Source organism: Triplophysa dalaica, chromosome 19 (assembly GCF_015846415.1).
Source record: "Triplophysa dalaica isolate WHDGS20190420 chromosome 19, ASM1584641v1, whole genome shotgun sequence".
Classification (NCBI taxonomy): Eukaryota; Metazoa; Chordata; class Actinopteri; order Cypriniformes; family Nemacheilidae; genus Triplophysa; species Triplophysa dalaica.
The window spans coordinates 8,215,036-8,226,970 of NC_079560.1; the positions used below are offsets into that span (position 1 = coordinate 8,215,036).

General features: G+C 37.1%; 2 protein-coding genes across 6 annotated transcripts; both read left to right on the forward strand.

The window, feature by feature from the left end:
• Nucleotides 1-180: 180 nt before the first annotated feature.
• Nucleotides 181-6,858, forward strand: lifrb (LIF receptor subunit alpha b). 4 transcript variants are annotated; one of them, XM_056731285.1, is made up of 18 exons: nt 181-335; nt 1,150-1,267; nt 1,444-1,613; nt 1,706-1,856; nt 1,946-2,194; nt 2,722-2,851; nt 2,932-3,035; nt 3,133-3,269; nt 3,400-3,553; nt 3,663-3,724; nt 4,085-4,295; nt 4,374-4,556; nt 4,652-4,753; nt 4,880-5,047; nt 5,131-5,250; nt 5,470-5,563; nt 5,679-5,742; nt 6,350-6,858. In XM_056731285.1, exons 2-18 carry the CDS (start codon nt 1,165-1,167, stop codon nt 6,743-6,745), a joined length of 2,598 nt encoding a protein of 865 aa, XP_056587263.1. In that variant the 5' UTR covers nt 181-335; nt 1,150-1,164; the 3' UTR covers nt 6,746-6,858. The 4 variants fall into 4 exon arrangements, with proteins under 4 accessions (XP_056587263.1, XP_056587264.1, XP_056587266.1 ...); XM_056731286.1 differs by having other exon boundaries at nt 194-335; nt 1,153-1,267; XM_056731288.1 differs by having other exon boundaries at nt 236-363; nt 1,153-1,267.
• A 427-nt stretch (nt 6,859-7,285) lies between these two features.
• ccdc61 (coiled-coil domain containing 61) lies at nt 7,286-11,789 on the forward strand. Of its 2 annotated transcripts, XM_056731289.1 has the most exons (14): nt 7,286-7,425; nt 8,162-8,334; nt 8,409-8,491; nt 8,663-8,823; nt 8,909-9,061; nt 9,350-9,551; nt 9,643-9,725; nt 9,817-10,040; nt 10,120-10,198; nt 10,292-10,333; nt 10,670-10,876; nt 10,971-11,004; nt 11,085-11,151; nt 11,247-11,789. In XM_056731289.1, exons 2-14 carry the CDS (start codon nt 8,187-8,189, stop codon nt 11,339-11,341), a joined length of 1,578 nt encoding a protein of 525 aa, XP_056587267.1. In that variant the 5' UTR covers nt 7,286-7,425; nt 8,162-8,186; the 3' UTR covers nt 11,342-11,789. The 2 variants fall into 2 exon arrangements, with proteins under 2 accessions (XP_056587267.1, XP_056587268.1); XM_056731290.1 differs by lacking the exon at nt 10,292-10,333.
• The last annotated feature ends 146 nt before the right edge of the window (nt 11,790-11,935 follow it).

Below are 11,935 nucleotides of genomic sequence, written 5' to 3' on the forward strand. Positions count from 1 at the left end.
TAAACATGTAATGTATAAATGTAGCTAACTAAAGCCATAGGTTGTTGTCTGTCCTGTTTGGCTATCCTAAATCCGACGTGTATGTGTGGAACGCATCAGTAAAGCCAGATTGCTGTTTTTATTTGATCTCTCGAGGCGTTTTCCAAAGAATATCGCAATTTCCCACAAGCTTCGAGTCAGATCCTCCCACCATCAGCCCTCAGTTTCCTGCTCTTTCACTCCGACATGAGCTTCAGTCCACACGTCAACTTACTGAACTTCAACTACAGGGATTTATATTTTCTACAATTCTGGAGTTCGGGAAAGAGTTTATTCATTTGCCTTCTCGGTGTCCGGTGAATAGGATACTTTTTAATTTAAATGGTTATGCCTGTATTTATTTTAACTGCTTACTTAATGGCGAACGTTTTTATTGGATAAACTTTGTTGTTTGAAGATTTTAATGTAGCATGTATGCAACTGTAATGTATTGATTGCAGGATTCGCAATAAGCGTTTATCCTGTTCGGTATTGAATTGAATAACGTTAGGCTCTAATTATTTTGAAACAATATCCTAAAATAGGTTTAATCTATAAGATCGTTACATCATTAAATATCACTTTACAATGTGTGGTGGTTTGTTTTATGGGAATATGTTGTTAGTGATACTTATTATGGTTGTTGTGGTGTCAGTTGTTAGTAAAACGTTGGCTTCCTGGTGAGATTTTATTTTGAGGTTATGTGGGAATACTAATAAAAACACTAAAAAGTTTAACAGCACCCTGGAGGTCTCTTACATTCTTTCCAACTAAAGAATTATTTTTTTTCCCATGCTTTTTTGATAGCTTCTTCCCTGACTGCATATTTCTCCACAACAGCACAGTTATTTATTTCTCCCCGACCCCATGAGATTTGTTTTTCATGTTTTTTTATTTCAACTTCATGTTAATCTTTCCTAATACAAAAAAATCGCATTTTAGTTAAATAAACATACAAAATCTAATTTTGCCTTAATCACAAATGAGTTGTTGGAAGGCTAAATAAAAAACTGTAATTTTATTTGGAAAGATATTTTTGATGCTATTGACACTTGACAGTGACTGCTTTAACCTGGTTGGAGGCTCTTATTCAGCCATGATTTATTAATTAGATTTATTTTATTTCCTTAGCAGATATAATTGCTGATGGAGACATTGGAAATCCCTAACTGGCATTATAGCTCTGTCATGCCAGTTTGGGTTTTGTGTGTTTTGCTTTTATCTCTGATTCATCAAACAGAGCAGAATGGTGAGTCGTTTGGTGTAAACTCTTAGTTTCACTTTTACTTTAACAAAACTTTGAACAGTAAATTTATAACCAAGATTAAACTCTAAATAATAAACCAGCTAATGTTTAAAATTTTACATTCTAGCCACCTTTGCTTAAGTATGATAAGCTGTTTTAAAAATGTAATGTGTCAACAGGGCATCTACCTCCTGTTAAAAATGTAACACTGCATCCAGAAGAAAATGACAAGGGTACATGGGTGTTGAACGTTGCATGGAGAGATGAGTTTGTTGAAAATGCCGAATCTGAGAAAAGCATTTATGATATAGAAGTACTTCGCACTGAGCAAATGATGAGGGTTCACCATGTAAGTGACTGTTGATATTTTGTTTTTCCATAAGTGCAATGTAAGTAATAATATTTATATAGTCATTGTGCCATGTAAAATGACTTTGTTAGGAGACAATATATGTGAAGGCAGACCCAACAATCCACCATCACTGGAAATGGACATCGCCTCTACCATTGCAGTGCACCTCCCATTCCGTCAGATTGAGACGCCGAGATCAACATCAGACTGGCAACTGGTCAGCATTATACACTTACAAAGGTATATTCATCTGAGCCCACTGCATGCATCATATAAACAGGTTATTCAAAAATGTGTCTATTAAAATTTTTAAAACTTTTAAATGACAGGACAAGATCTAAATGCCTCAAGCGCAGCTGTCTATCCACAAAACGAATATTTCCCGGTTGGGAGCAACATCAGTTTTTGTTGCATCTTGACGGCAGAGAATGTTCCATCGTTCAGTTCCTCTTTGTTTAAAATTCGCATCAGCAACAGGACCGTCATCACAGAACCACTTCAATTTCACAGCACAATCAGACCAAGAATCTTACATTGTGATGATCATAATCGTGTAGGGACCACTGTTTTCATAGGCTGTAAGTATAAACACATCCTGTTCACCTAAAATTATTTTATTTAAAGGATATACTGTACAGCCATAGAAAAAAACTAGATTACTCCTGTTTATATAAGTATTGTGCTGTGTTAAACATGAAAATAGACTTTTTATTTGCAGTATTCAAGATCTGCAAACATTTCATCATGACAAGTTTGTACCGTTGAAATTTGCTGCAAAGACTAGTTTTTCATCAGTAAACAAATGTTCTCAGAATTAAACAAAAAGGACAATTCTACTCAAACACGTACCCAGAATTAATTAACTCAGAAAAACTTTTTTAAAAATTGGAGTGGTCTCTTAGAGTAACAGGAAGAATTTGTTTTAAAGTTGGGTGTCAGTTTGACTTTTATTTGCATGTTTTCCTTGCATATGTAATGGTCCTTCGTCCTTATATGTGCCTGTATTAGACTGCAGACATATATTCATGTTGATCTCAGCATTCTTCAGATTCACTGCCTATGTTTATGAATCGTCTTAAACTGTTCATTCTGATGGCTGCCATAGATCCCCCTGATGACCAGAATCTCACGTGTGTCACACAAGATCTCAGCTCTGTTCAATGTTACTGGGACAGTGGTCGAGAAACTCAACTTCTGGGACGAAAAGGAGAGACTAAGTACACACTTAATGGAAGGTACTCATGTGTTGGGAAATTCATTTGACTGCTTAACATGTGATAAATAGGCCTTCGTGCTAATTGATTTGATTTGTTAGTCTGTGTGTCCAACCTGAAAACAATGAGACCAGTTGGACCCTGACTGCCCAAAATCCACTTGGCGTGAAGATAATCAGTGATACAGCAGACCCCCTACATAGAGGTCGAGATAAATACGTTTCTCATACATTTACTTTATTCATTTAGCAGACGATCTTCCCCAAAAGTGCGAGGGCATTAACAATTTTTCTTTTGCACAGTGTGGTTGAAAAAACCTAAGAACATATTATCCAATGTTAATGAAAGAAATGCCACTCTTCAGTGGAGCTGGGACGAGCAAAAATACAATTCCTTTTCAATGATATGTCAAGTGGAACTCAATGGACACATTTACAATGTTGGTGTCTTTAATTATCTTACTTTAAAATGAATAATCATTTTATGAATAAATACCTAAATACAATGCATTTTGAACTATGCATTTGAAAGTGCTCTTATATAATACCATGTCTTTAATTCTCACAAAGAAAACCTTCATTGGAACGGGACTCAAATCATTTGTCGTTGAAGATCTACAGCCTGTCACTGATTACAGAGCTAAAGTGCATTGTGGGTCTTCAGAGCACTTCTACATGTGGAGTGAATGGAGTGAAATGACCCACTTCAGAACCAAAGAGGACAGTGAGTACAGTATATATTTATTGTTTTTAAAATTGTGATGAATCACTTATATGACAGCGTTTAATAAAAAAGCTATGTGAATACTTATGAAGTGATAATATTTCTTCAGTTCCAGAACCAGTGGATGTTTGGATGCAATATTTAGGAGAAAGTACATATGTTATATGTAAGGTAATAGACACATTAAAGACACATAAAAGCCCTTAAAGCCCACATTTAAAGTCCTTAAGGACACATAAAATCTTAAATATGTCCTTGTTTATTCATTCCTATGTTGTTTCGAAATCATATGACATTTATTCTTATGTTCATGATTCATCGTCATCCTATGGACAAAAACAAGCATTCTAAAAAAAATTCAGTATTCTTATAAAATAATTCCCTGTGTTCCTCTGGGGGTGAAAGTCATATGGGTTTGCAATGACATGACCAAGTAAAGGGAAAGATTTTTGAATGCACTTTGTGTAAAGCCAAACAACTAAACATTCCACTTTTATTTAACTAATTCACCGTATAACTAATATTTTAAAGCATTTAACAAAAAGTCATGGGGTTCTTACGGGCTACGAAGTTACCATCACTGACACTAAAAACAAGACAAGCAGCAACCACGTAGGACCGAATACCAAATGCTACAGTGTCAGCTCTGAAAATGAAACAGGAAATCAAATGATCTCAGTCTCAGCCAAAAACTCAGCTGGTCTGTCTCTGCCTGCCAGCATCATCATCACACGCTATCCTGGTGAGGTCACTAGCACTTTTTCTGTCTAAATGGGTCATTTTTTCAACCCTTTTTATAATCTCACAATATTCTTCACAGGCAGTAGAGTCAATATAAGTCGTATCAATGGCAATAACGGTGGCTTTGATATAGTTTGGTTGGAAAGCTCCAGTTCCACTTGTGGCTATGTTGTTGACTGGGTTCCAACCTACAGTCACGAAAAATGTGCTGTGCAATGGAAGAGGATCCCAGCTGGTCACTCAAACACAAGGATTGAGTCAAGTTAGTTGGAAATAAAGACTATTGGACTATTTAAAATTGCAATGCTCTAAAAATTTTACAATTATTTAACTAATACCTCTATATGTTTATTTCAGAGTTTTTAAAGGAAGGAGTCAGATATAACGTTTCAGTCTACAGCTGCACTGCTGGTGCTCCACAGCTTCTGCAGCGAGGAGAGGGTTATGCTGTAGAGAAAAGTAAGTAACCATTTCAGATTTAACTTGACCTTTTAACTCCACACAGCAACTTAAACCTGCTCGAAATAGTTTCATGTTTCCTTCTGCATTGTCTTATTGTCCATTTTTTATCTTCTATGTTCACAGAGCCATTCGAAAAAGTTGGGAATATCAAAGGTCAGTCGAATGGAAGAAATCTTGTGCTCTCCTGGGAAACATTGCCATTAGACAAGCATGGAGGCTTCCTGCTGGGTTACAAAGTTAAAATTTTCTATTATGATTCCAATACAACTGAGGAACCATCTGAAACAAAAAGTGAGTTCAGTTCCTAACTGACTTTTTCTCTTAAAAGAAGAGTACACATTATAGCTAAACTTTGTGCATTTTTTTATTTTTAGACACTACAGTTCATTTGAAATTAAATCTTGGATCCTACGCTATCAAGGTTTCAGCATTTACATCTGCAGGGGAAGGTGATATTGCCACATTCCACGGAAGAATAGAGGAAGACAGTTTGTGTAAAGATATTTTCATATTGTTATTGGGTTCATTGATTCTTTTTTGTTCAGGGACAGTTTACAATATATGGTAACAGTATTCGTCTAGGTGCAGTTGCCATTGCGGTAAACTATTCTTTGTTGTAAATAATTGTCTTATATTAATAAACATTTATGAATAGCGTTGATTAATATAATTCATACTATGTGACCCTCACATGTGACAATATCTCCATACAGTTCTCGAAATGATTCTGGCCGCAGTTTTGGGTTCCATCATAGCAGCTTTTGCGCTTACCATCATTACATTTGTTTGCTTCAAATCGAGACAGCGGTAAGATTCTCAACTGTTATTTAATACTAGTTTATTATTCAGTTTATGAAATATTTTAAAATATTTTTCTGTAGATTTTTATTAAAATATACTGTTACTCCATTAAATCCGTCAGGTTAAAGAAAAAGTTGTACCCAGATATACCTAAACCAAAACTTTCTGGGCAATGGACTAAAAAGGTCAGTTATAGTGGCTTTTTATGCTTTCATGGTTTGTTATATTTTTCTAACAGGTATAATAAAACTAAACAGCATGAAGAATGGGGTGTCAAAGCTAACACATAAATTAAACACACACACGCACACATTCTTTATAAATCATTTATCTATAGAATCTGTTATTGTACAAGCGAGACAACCACAATAGTGAAACATTTTATGTAACTATAATAAATAGCAACTTAATGATCACGGTTTGACTTCAACACATGTGAATGTAAATGAATGCAGTTGAGATGGTGCCATAGATGCAAAAGTTTCGGACTGCAGCGTTAAATATAATTCAAAATGTAAATCTCTGTATTCTGCTACACCAGGGGTGTCCAAAGTCAGTCCTGGAGGGCCTGTGTCCTGCAAAGTTTAGCTTCAACCCTAATCAAACACACCTGAACAGCTAATCAAGGTCTCACAAAGCAGACTAGAACTTCCAAAAGGTGTGTTGAGCCAAGTTGGAGCTAACCTCTGCAGGACTGTGGCCCTCCGGAACCGACATTGGACACCCCTGTGCCAGATGATTAAGCCAAGTCTAATGCTTGATGTTAAACTTTGGTCTGTTTCTTTTTTGCAGGGGATTATTTGCTCTGAGATGACTGAAAAAGATTTGAATTGTGAAATCCATGAGGTTCACAGTATAGAATGTACTGCACTAGACGTCGAAGATGGCACTCTCCTCATCAGATCTACTTCCATATTACTTCCAGCTAATAGCCTCTACCAGACACTTTCGGAATTCCCAGTTGTTTCGTCCTTTAGTCCTGTAACATCTTTTATCACCTTGGATCCCATTTCATCACAGCCCTTCATTCAAAATCTTATATCAGCTATTGAAAACCCAACATATAATTTTATCTCACAACAATCAGTTCATATGTCCCTTTTATCGGAACCCACACTGGAAATGGACGATTCTTACCTACCGACTCCTAACAATGTTCATAATACTTTTCAGAACAAAGACTCTTAGGATACCAAGACCCATATGTCCTACTCCTAAATAGTGTGTTTGAAAATAATGTAAACTTGATGTGTATATGAAATTTGCCAGTATAAACTTTGCTGTGATTGTTTTGTATAGTATATGATATCTCAACACTATTTTTTTACATACTATGATGAAATAACACTGCGACTAGTAGTGATTTTTACATTTCAATCACATACTATTTCTTTACTTGTATGTTTTGATATGTGCTTTTGACCAAAACTAACTTTCAAGATCATGTTTATCAATACTTTTATACGTAAACCATATTTACTGTATGGAGAAGAATAGCGCAACAGTTCCATCTTGTGGAACAAAGACTACTTCAAAGTTTTGTGTTGTGAAACACGTTCACGGGTTGACAAAGGGCGTTCCTGAATTGAAAGGTCTCCTTTTGAACGATTAGCAGAGGAGCCAATCGTATAGCCGTATTCAAACGAGTTGACCAATGTTACCACATGGGGGCGGGAGTTTTAAATTCCCGGTCAATGAGCCGCTGTTTTTGGTTGTTCGAGTATCGCACCGGTTTGTTGAACATGTATCCGCTAAATTAGCACACACGACATTTTCTGTGTTTTTATTTGTAGGTTTTGCTCGACGTTTTAAATGTAGGTTTTAAACGCACAGCTCGTGGCTGCTTAACGCACATCTACCAATAACGGGTATGTTGCTAGCGTGCTAGTTTTCTGTGGACTAAGATATATTCGCAAATCGTTAACTTGCATATGTGTCATCCTATGTAGTTTCATTTTTTGCTATCTTTGAAAACTTTGACTTCTTTGTTATTCCTGCTTTTGATTTTATTGTGTTATTTTGCAACCAGACATGCCTTGTTTCAGTCATCTGCAAATCTTTAGGTTAGCAAGAGAACATAAGTCAAGCATCAGTTTGTTAGCCTATAAGCTGAGTTTGTTAGTCTGCGATGTATTAACGTTAGATACTGAGTCATGAATAAGTGGGGTTACATTTTTATGTTAAGCTTTAATATAAAGACATTTTAATGAAGTGTATTGAAAAATCAGTGTCATTCTTTGCAATGGTTCATGACCCAAATCCTGCCTGTGTCATTTGTAACCGAGATCTATATGTGTATTTGACTACAACTCGATATGTTATTGTTGCATAAGGCCAGGTCTTCTTAACACATCATGTCTAGTTGAATTAAATGCATGGTTTTGCCTAAATAAACTTTCTTTATGGTTTTGCACAATTATTGTTGCCTATAATAAAGACACATTTCTATTTACTGAATCTGCCTATAATAAAGCCATATCTGTCTTCGGTGTTAACCGCTTTTATTTAGAAATCTATTACATTTGATTAAATAAACAAGCATATCAGCCAGAATGAACTACTGTGGCCATATGTTATTTACCCTTTTGCAATGATTCCCTATAGACTATCAACCTGACTGTGGCCAGCAATGGAGGTTGGCACAGTTGTGCAGGACGACATGAAATTTCGAGGAGCTGAATTTGCTGTCAAGGTCGAGTTGGCCGAGCGCTTGCTGATTGTAGAGATTTCAGATGTTGTGACAGCAGACCAATGGAGAGGAGAGTTTGACCCTGCTTGTAAGTGGTTTTTTACAATGTTTAGTGCTCTTGCTTTGAATGTTATTTTGCTCTAAACTCCCTTTGTGTTTTAGATATTGAAGACTTGACACGAAAAACTGGCAATTTTAAGCAGTTTCCAGTGTTTTGCAGCATGCTGGAGTCTGCGGTCAACAAGGTAGGTCCATAGGGCTTGCAACTCTTATGGGTCACGGAAGCTTGTCAAGTACATGCCTTTAGCCATTTATTGATTAAACAACCAATTTGTTAATGAAATGTTACTAGATGTTAAAGTAATTGTCTTTAAAAGAATCGTGTTAAATGATATTGTTTTTATTGTCTTTTGCAGTCTAGTGAGTCAGTGACCCTTGACCTCCTGACCTATTCAGACCTTGAGCTTCTTCGGAACAGAAAGGCTGGTGTCGTCGGCCGACCTCGTGCTCAGCCACAGTCCCCTGCTCTTAGTGCTAAGCGATACCTCATTCTCATCTACACTGTGGAATTTGACAGGTCTGTGTGCTCTGATCGCTCATTTTCTTTCAATTGCTCTTCAAAGAAAGGCTGTTTTCAAGGAGCTATGTTTTTTTCTGTGTAGGATACACTATCCTCTTCCACTTCCATATCTTGGAAAGCCTGATCCAGCAGAACTGCAGAAGGAGATCAGAGCTCTGAGAGCCGAGCTGAAAGCAATGGGACAGAAAGGAGAACACAAAGTTTCAGACCAAGAGACACGGAGGCTACGTGCTGAGTAAGTTCGTCTGTCTTTATGTGGCATGTTCGGACCAGACATTGACTCTATATAAAAAAAGAACTGTGATTCAAAGTCTGATTAAGCATATTGTGTTGCTGTTGTCTTTAAAGCTAAAAGAATGTCAAACCAAATACTAAGAAATAGTACTTTACTGTTAAAATGGATATTCAGTTAGAAAAATGCAAAATAGGAGCATTTTAATGTTCTTGTGTGTGCAATATTTGGTATGATAACAAAATCTACATTGCACCTTTTGAAATGTTAAATGCCACATGTTTAAACCAGATTGGCCTTGGTAAGAGATGAAAAAGAGGCCTTGGCCAAGGCTCTGGACCGTCTACAGATGGTAGGGGCTGGTTCTACCCCTGGAGTTCGTGGGCTCAGAGAGGCTGTACACAGCTTGGAAGAGCAGCTGCTGAAAGAGAGGGCGAAAAATCAGCGCTCTGCAAGCAAGAGGGCCCAGGAACAGCGCCTCCTGCTAGAACAGGTGTGTACAAGAAGGTGATTTTGTTTGATTTTAAATTGATCTAACCACTGACAATATACTGCATAACCATTTTGTACCATTTATTTGCTAGTTGGAGGAACTCAGGGCATCAGAGCGGGCTCTTCGGATACGTGTTAAAAGTCTAACCACTGAGTTGGCTTTGTTGCGACGTGGGTAAGTTGCCATCTTGTTTTTTGTTTGTGTGTGTGTGTGTGTTTGTGTGTGAGTTTGCAAACCAATTTGATCTTTTTCCTAAATTTGGTAGCCGGGCGACTCCAGTCACGTCTAACCGCAGCGGGCTCAGAAGTGATGGGGAGGTTCATCGGTCTTTATCGAGAGAGCGCAGTCTGACCCGTTTGGGGGTAAGGGCACGCTCAGGTTCAAGGGAGAGGATGGAGGACAGAACCAGGAGGTCAGAGGAGAGAGTTAGGAGAGCAGATTCTTCAGGGTCCCGTAACTGCATCTCAAGACCCTCACCTTCTCCGACAGGTAAAGTGACATTCAGAAAAAGATAGGGTTCCTGGTTTTAAAGTGAATTTGATTTAAGTTATTTTTCCTTGCATAACAGGGTCACAGGCATCTCGGTTCGACCCTACAGCGTACATCCATGACAGGCAACGAAGGCAAAAAGAGTCCGATATAAAAAAGTAAGAATCTTTGACTTTTCTTTTTCTTAGTACATGTTAAGAGCCTTCTGCTTTTTTTGTTGTTGTTTTATCAATATGTTTTTTCCCTACAAGCATCGCCCTCTCTGTGAGCAGAAATATTGTTTACTTTGAAAGGTGCGATTTATTTCTTTGCCATTCGCATAAGTCTGTTTTCCAAGTCATTCATCACTTAAGAATTTAGCACATCACTGCAATACCTTTGTTTAAGATCTGGATGTTTTGGCGAATTTAAAAAGGATGATGTAGATTGATAAGGAAATGAATTATTAATTGGGGTTATTAATAAAGAATTATTAAAGAATTTTTAAATAAGACATTTAAATAACTAATAAGGATTTTAAATAGGAGTCTGATAAGACATGCTGACTGGTAGCATTTTTTTGGAGGCAGCTGGACTTGTGTGTTGTGTACCATCACAGAGTGCATGAGTTTTGCTTTGATTTCCAACAGTCAGAGGAAGATTAGAAGAGACATGTTGGCTTCACCATCTCTGATGGAAAGAGGGCGTTCACGGTCCAGAGAGCCCGTTCCTCAGCTGATGAGACGAGGAAGTGCTGGAAGGGGAAGGAGTGTGTCTGCGGAGAGCAGGAGGAGTCGATGCTCCTCTGACGGATCTGTAGCCGAGTTTGAAGAGCTTGCTAAGCCTCTAAATAGCAGGCAAGTTAATAAAACATTTTACATTTTTTGTGAAATTCACTTGTAATAAGTTAAATTTGTATGTTAATGTGCTGCTGTCACTGTTGTTTTGCAGAGGAAGGAAACTAGGGTTTAATGGTCCAGCTGTGGTGAGTAGGTTGTTCAGGCATAAGGTTTTAATGATGATTTGGAGAAAAACATATGTTATAGCATACATGTTCTTTTTTAGACCAGAGGAAGACACTTAAACAAAAAGCCAATGTGTAGCACTCCTGCACAGCGGATGAGAGCAGCAGGTATTTTATGATGAATTTCATATTTCTGTATGCACATAATATCCAACATTGTTTATGAGAATTATTAATTAAAATGCTTAATGTGTCTTCCAAAGACACATCTATCGACACAGGTGCTGACCTGTCAGAGATAGATGCTCGACTGCAGGCTCTGCAGGACTACATGCGTGACCTTGATACAGGTCACTAGTTCTCCCAATGGATGTCTAGGTATTTTGCACAAGCTAAAACTGTGACTGAATGGACAATCTTACAGCACAATTCAAACACTGTGTACAGATGTTTTTGTAGTCTTTTACTTTATTCAAACAGATAACGCTATTATGCCAATTTTTTTCTTTATCCATAATGTAACGTTTGACTTATAACACGCAGTGACATTGGCTTTGAAAACTGTTGCCATATCAGACTTGAAGTAAACCAGAAGTGTCCAAAAGCATGACCTCAGGATATACTTTTGTTTGTTTGTTTGTTTGTTTTATACATTCCTGTGTACATTTATGAATTAGTGTTTGTTGACTGTTGCCATGTGTATTTTTTTAAATGATTATTGTTTGTTTTGTCTGCTGTAGTTGAATCTCCGTTTTGTGATATTCTGAAAAACAAAGTTTTTATATATAAAATAATTTTGCTCTTCATGCCTTTTCTTGATGACACTTTCAACTTCTGGAATATCTCATAGTCGAGCATAAGTGAATATGATATGCCTGAATTTGATCAATTTATTTAATGATTTGTATTTATGTCGTTTGTTAACTTTTATCATATAATTACTGTAGCAAAG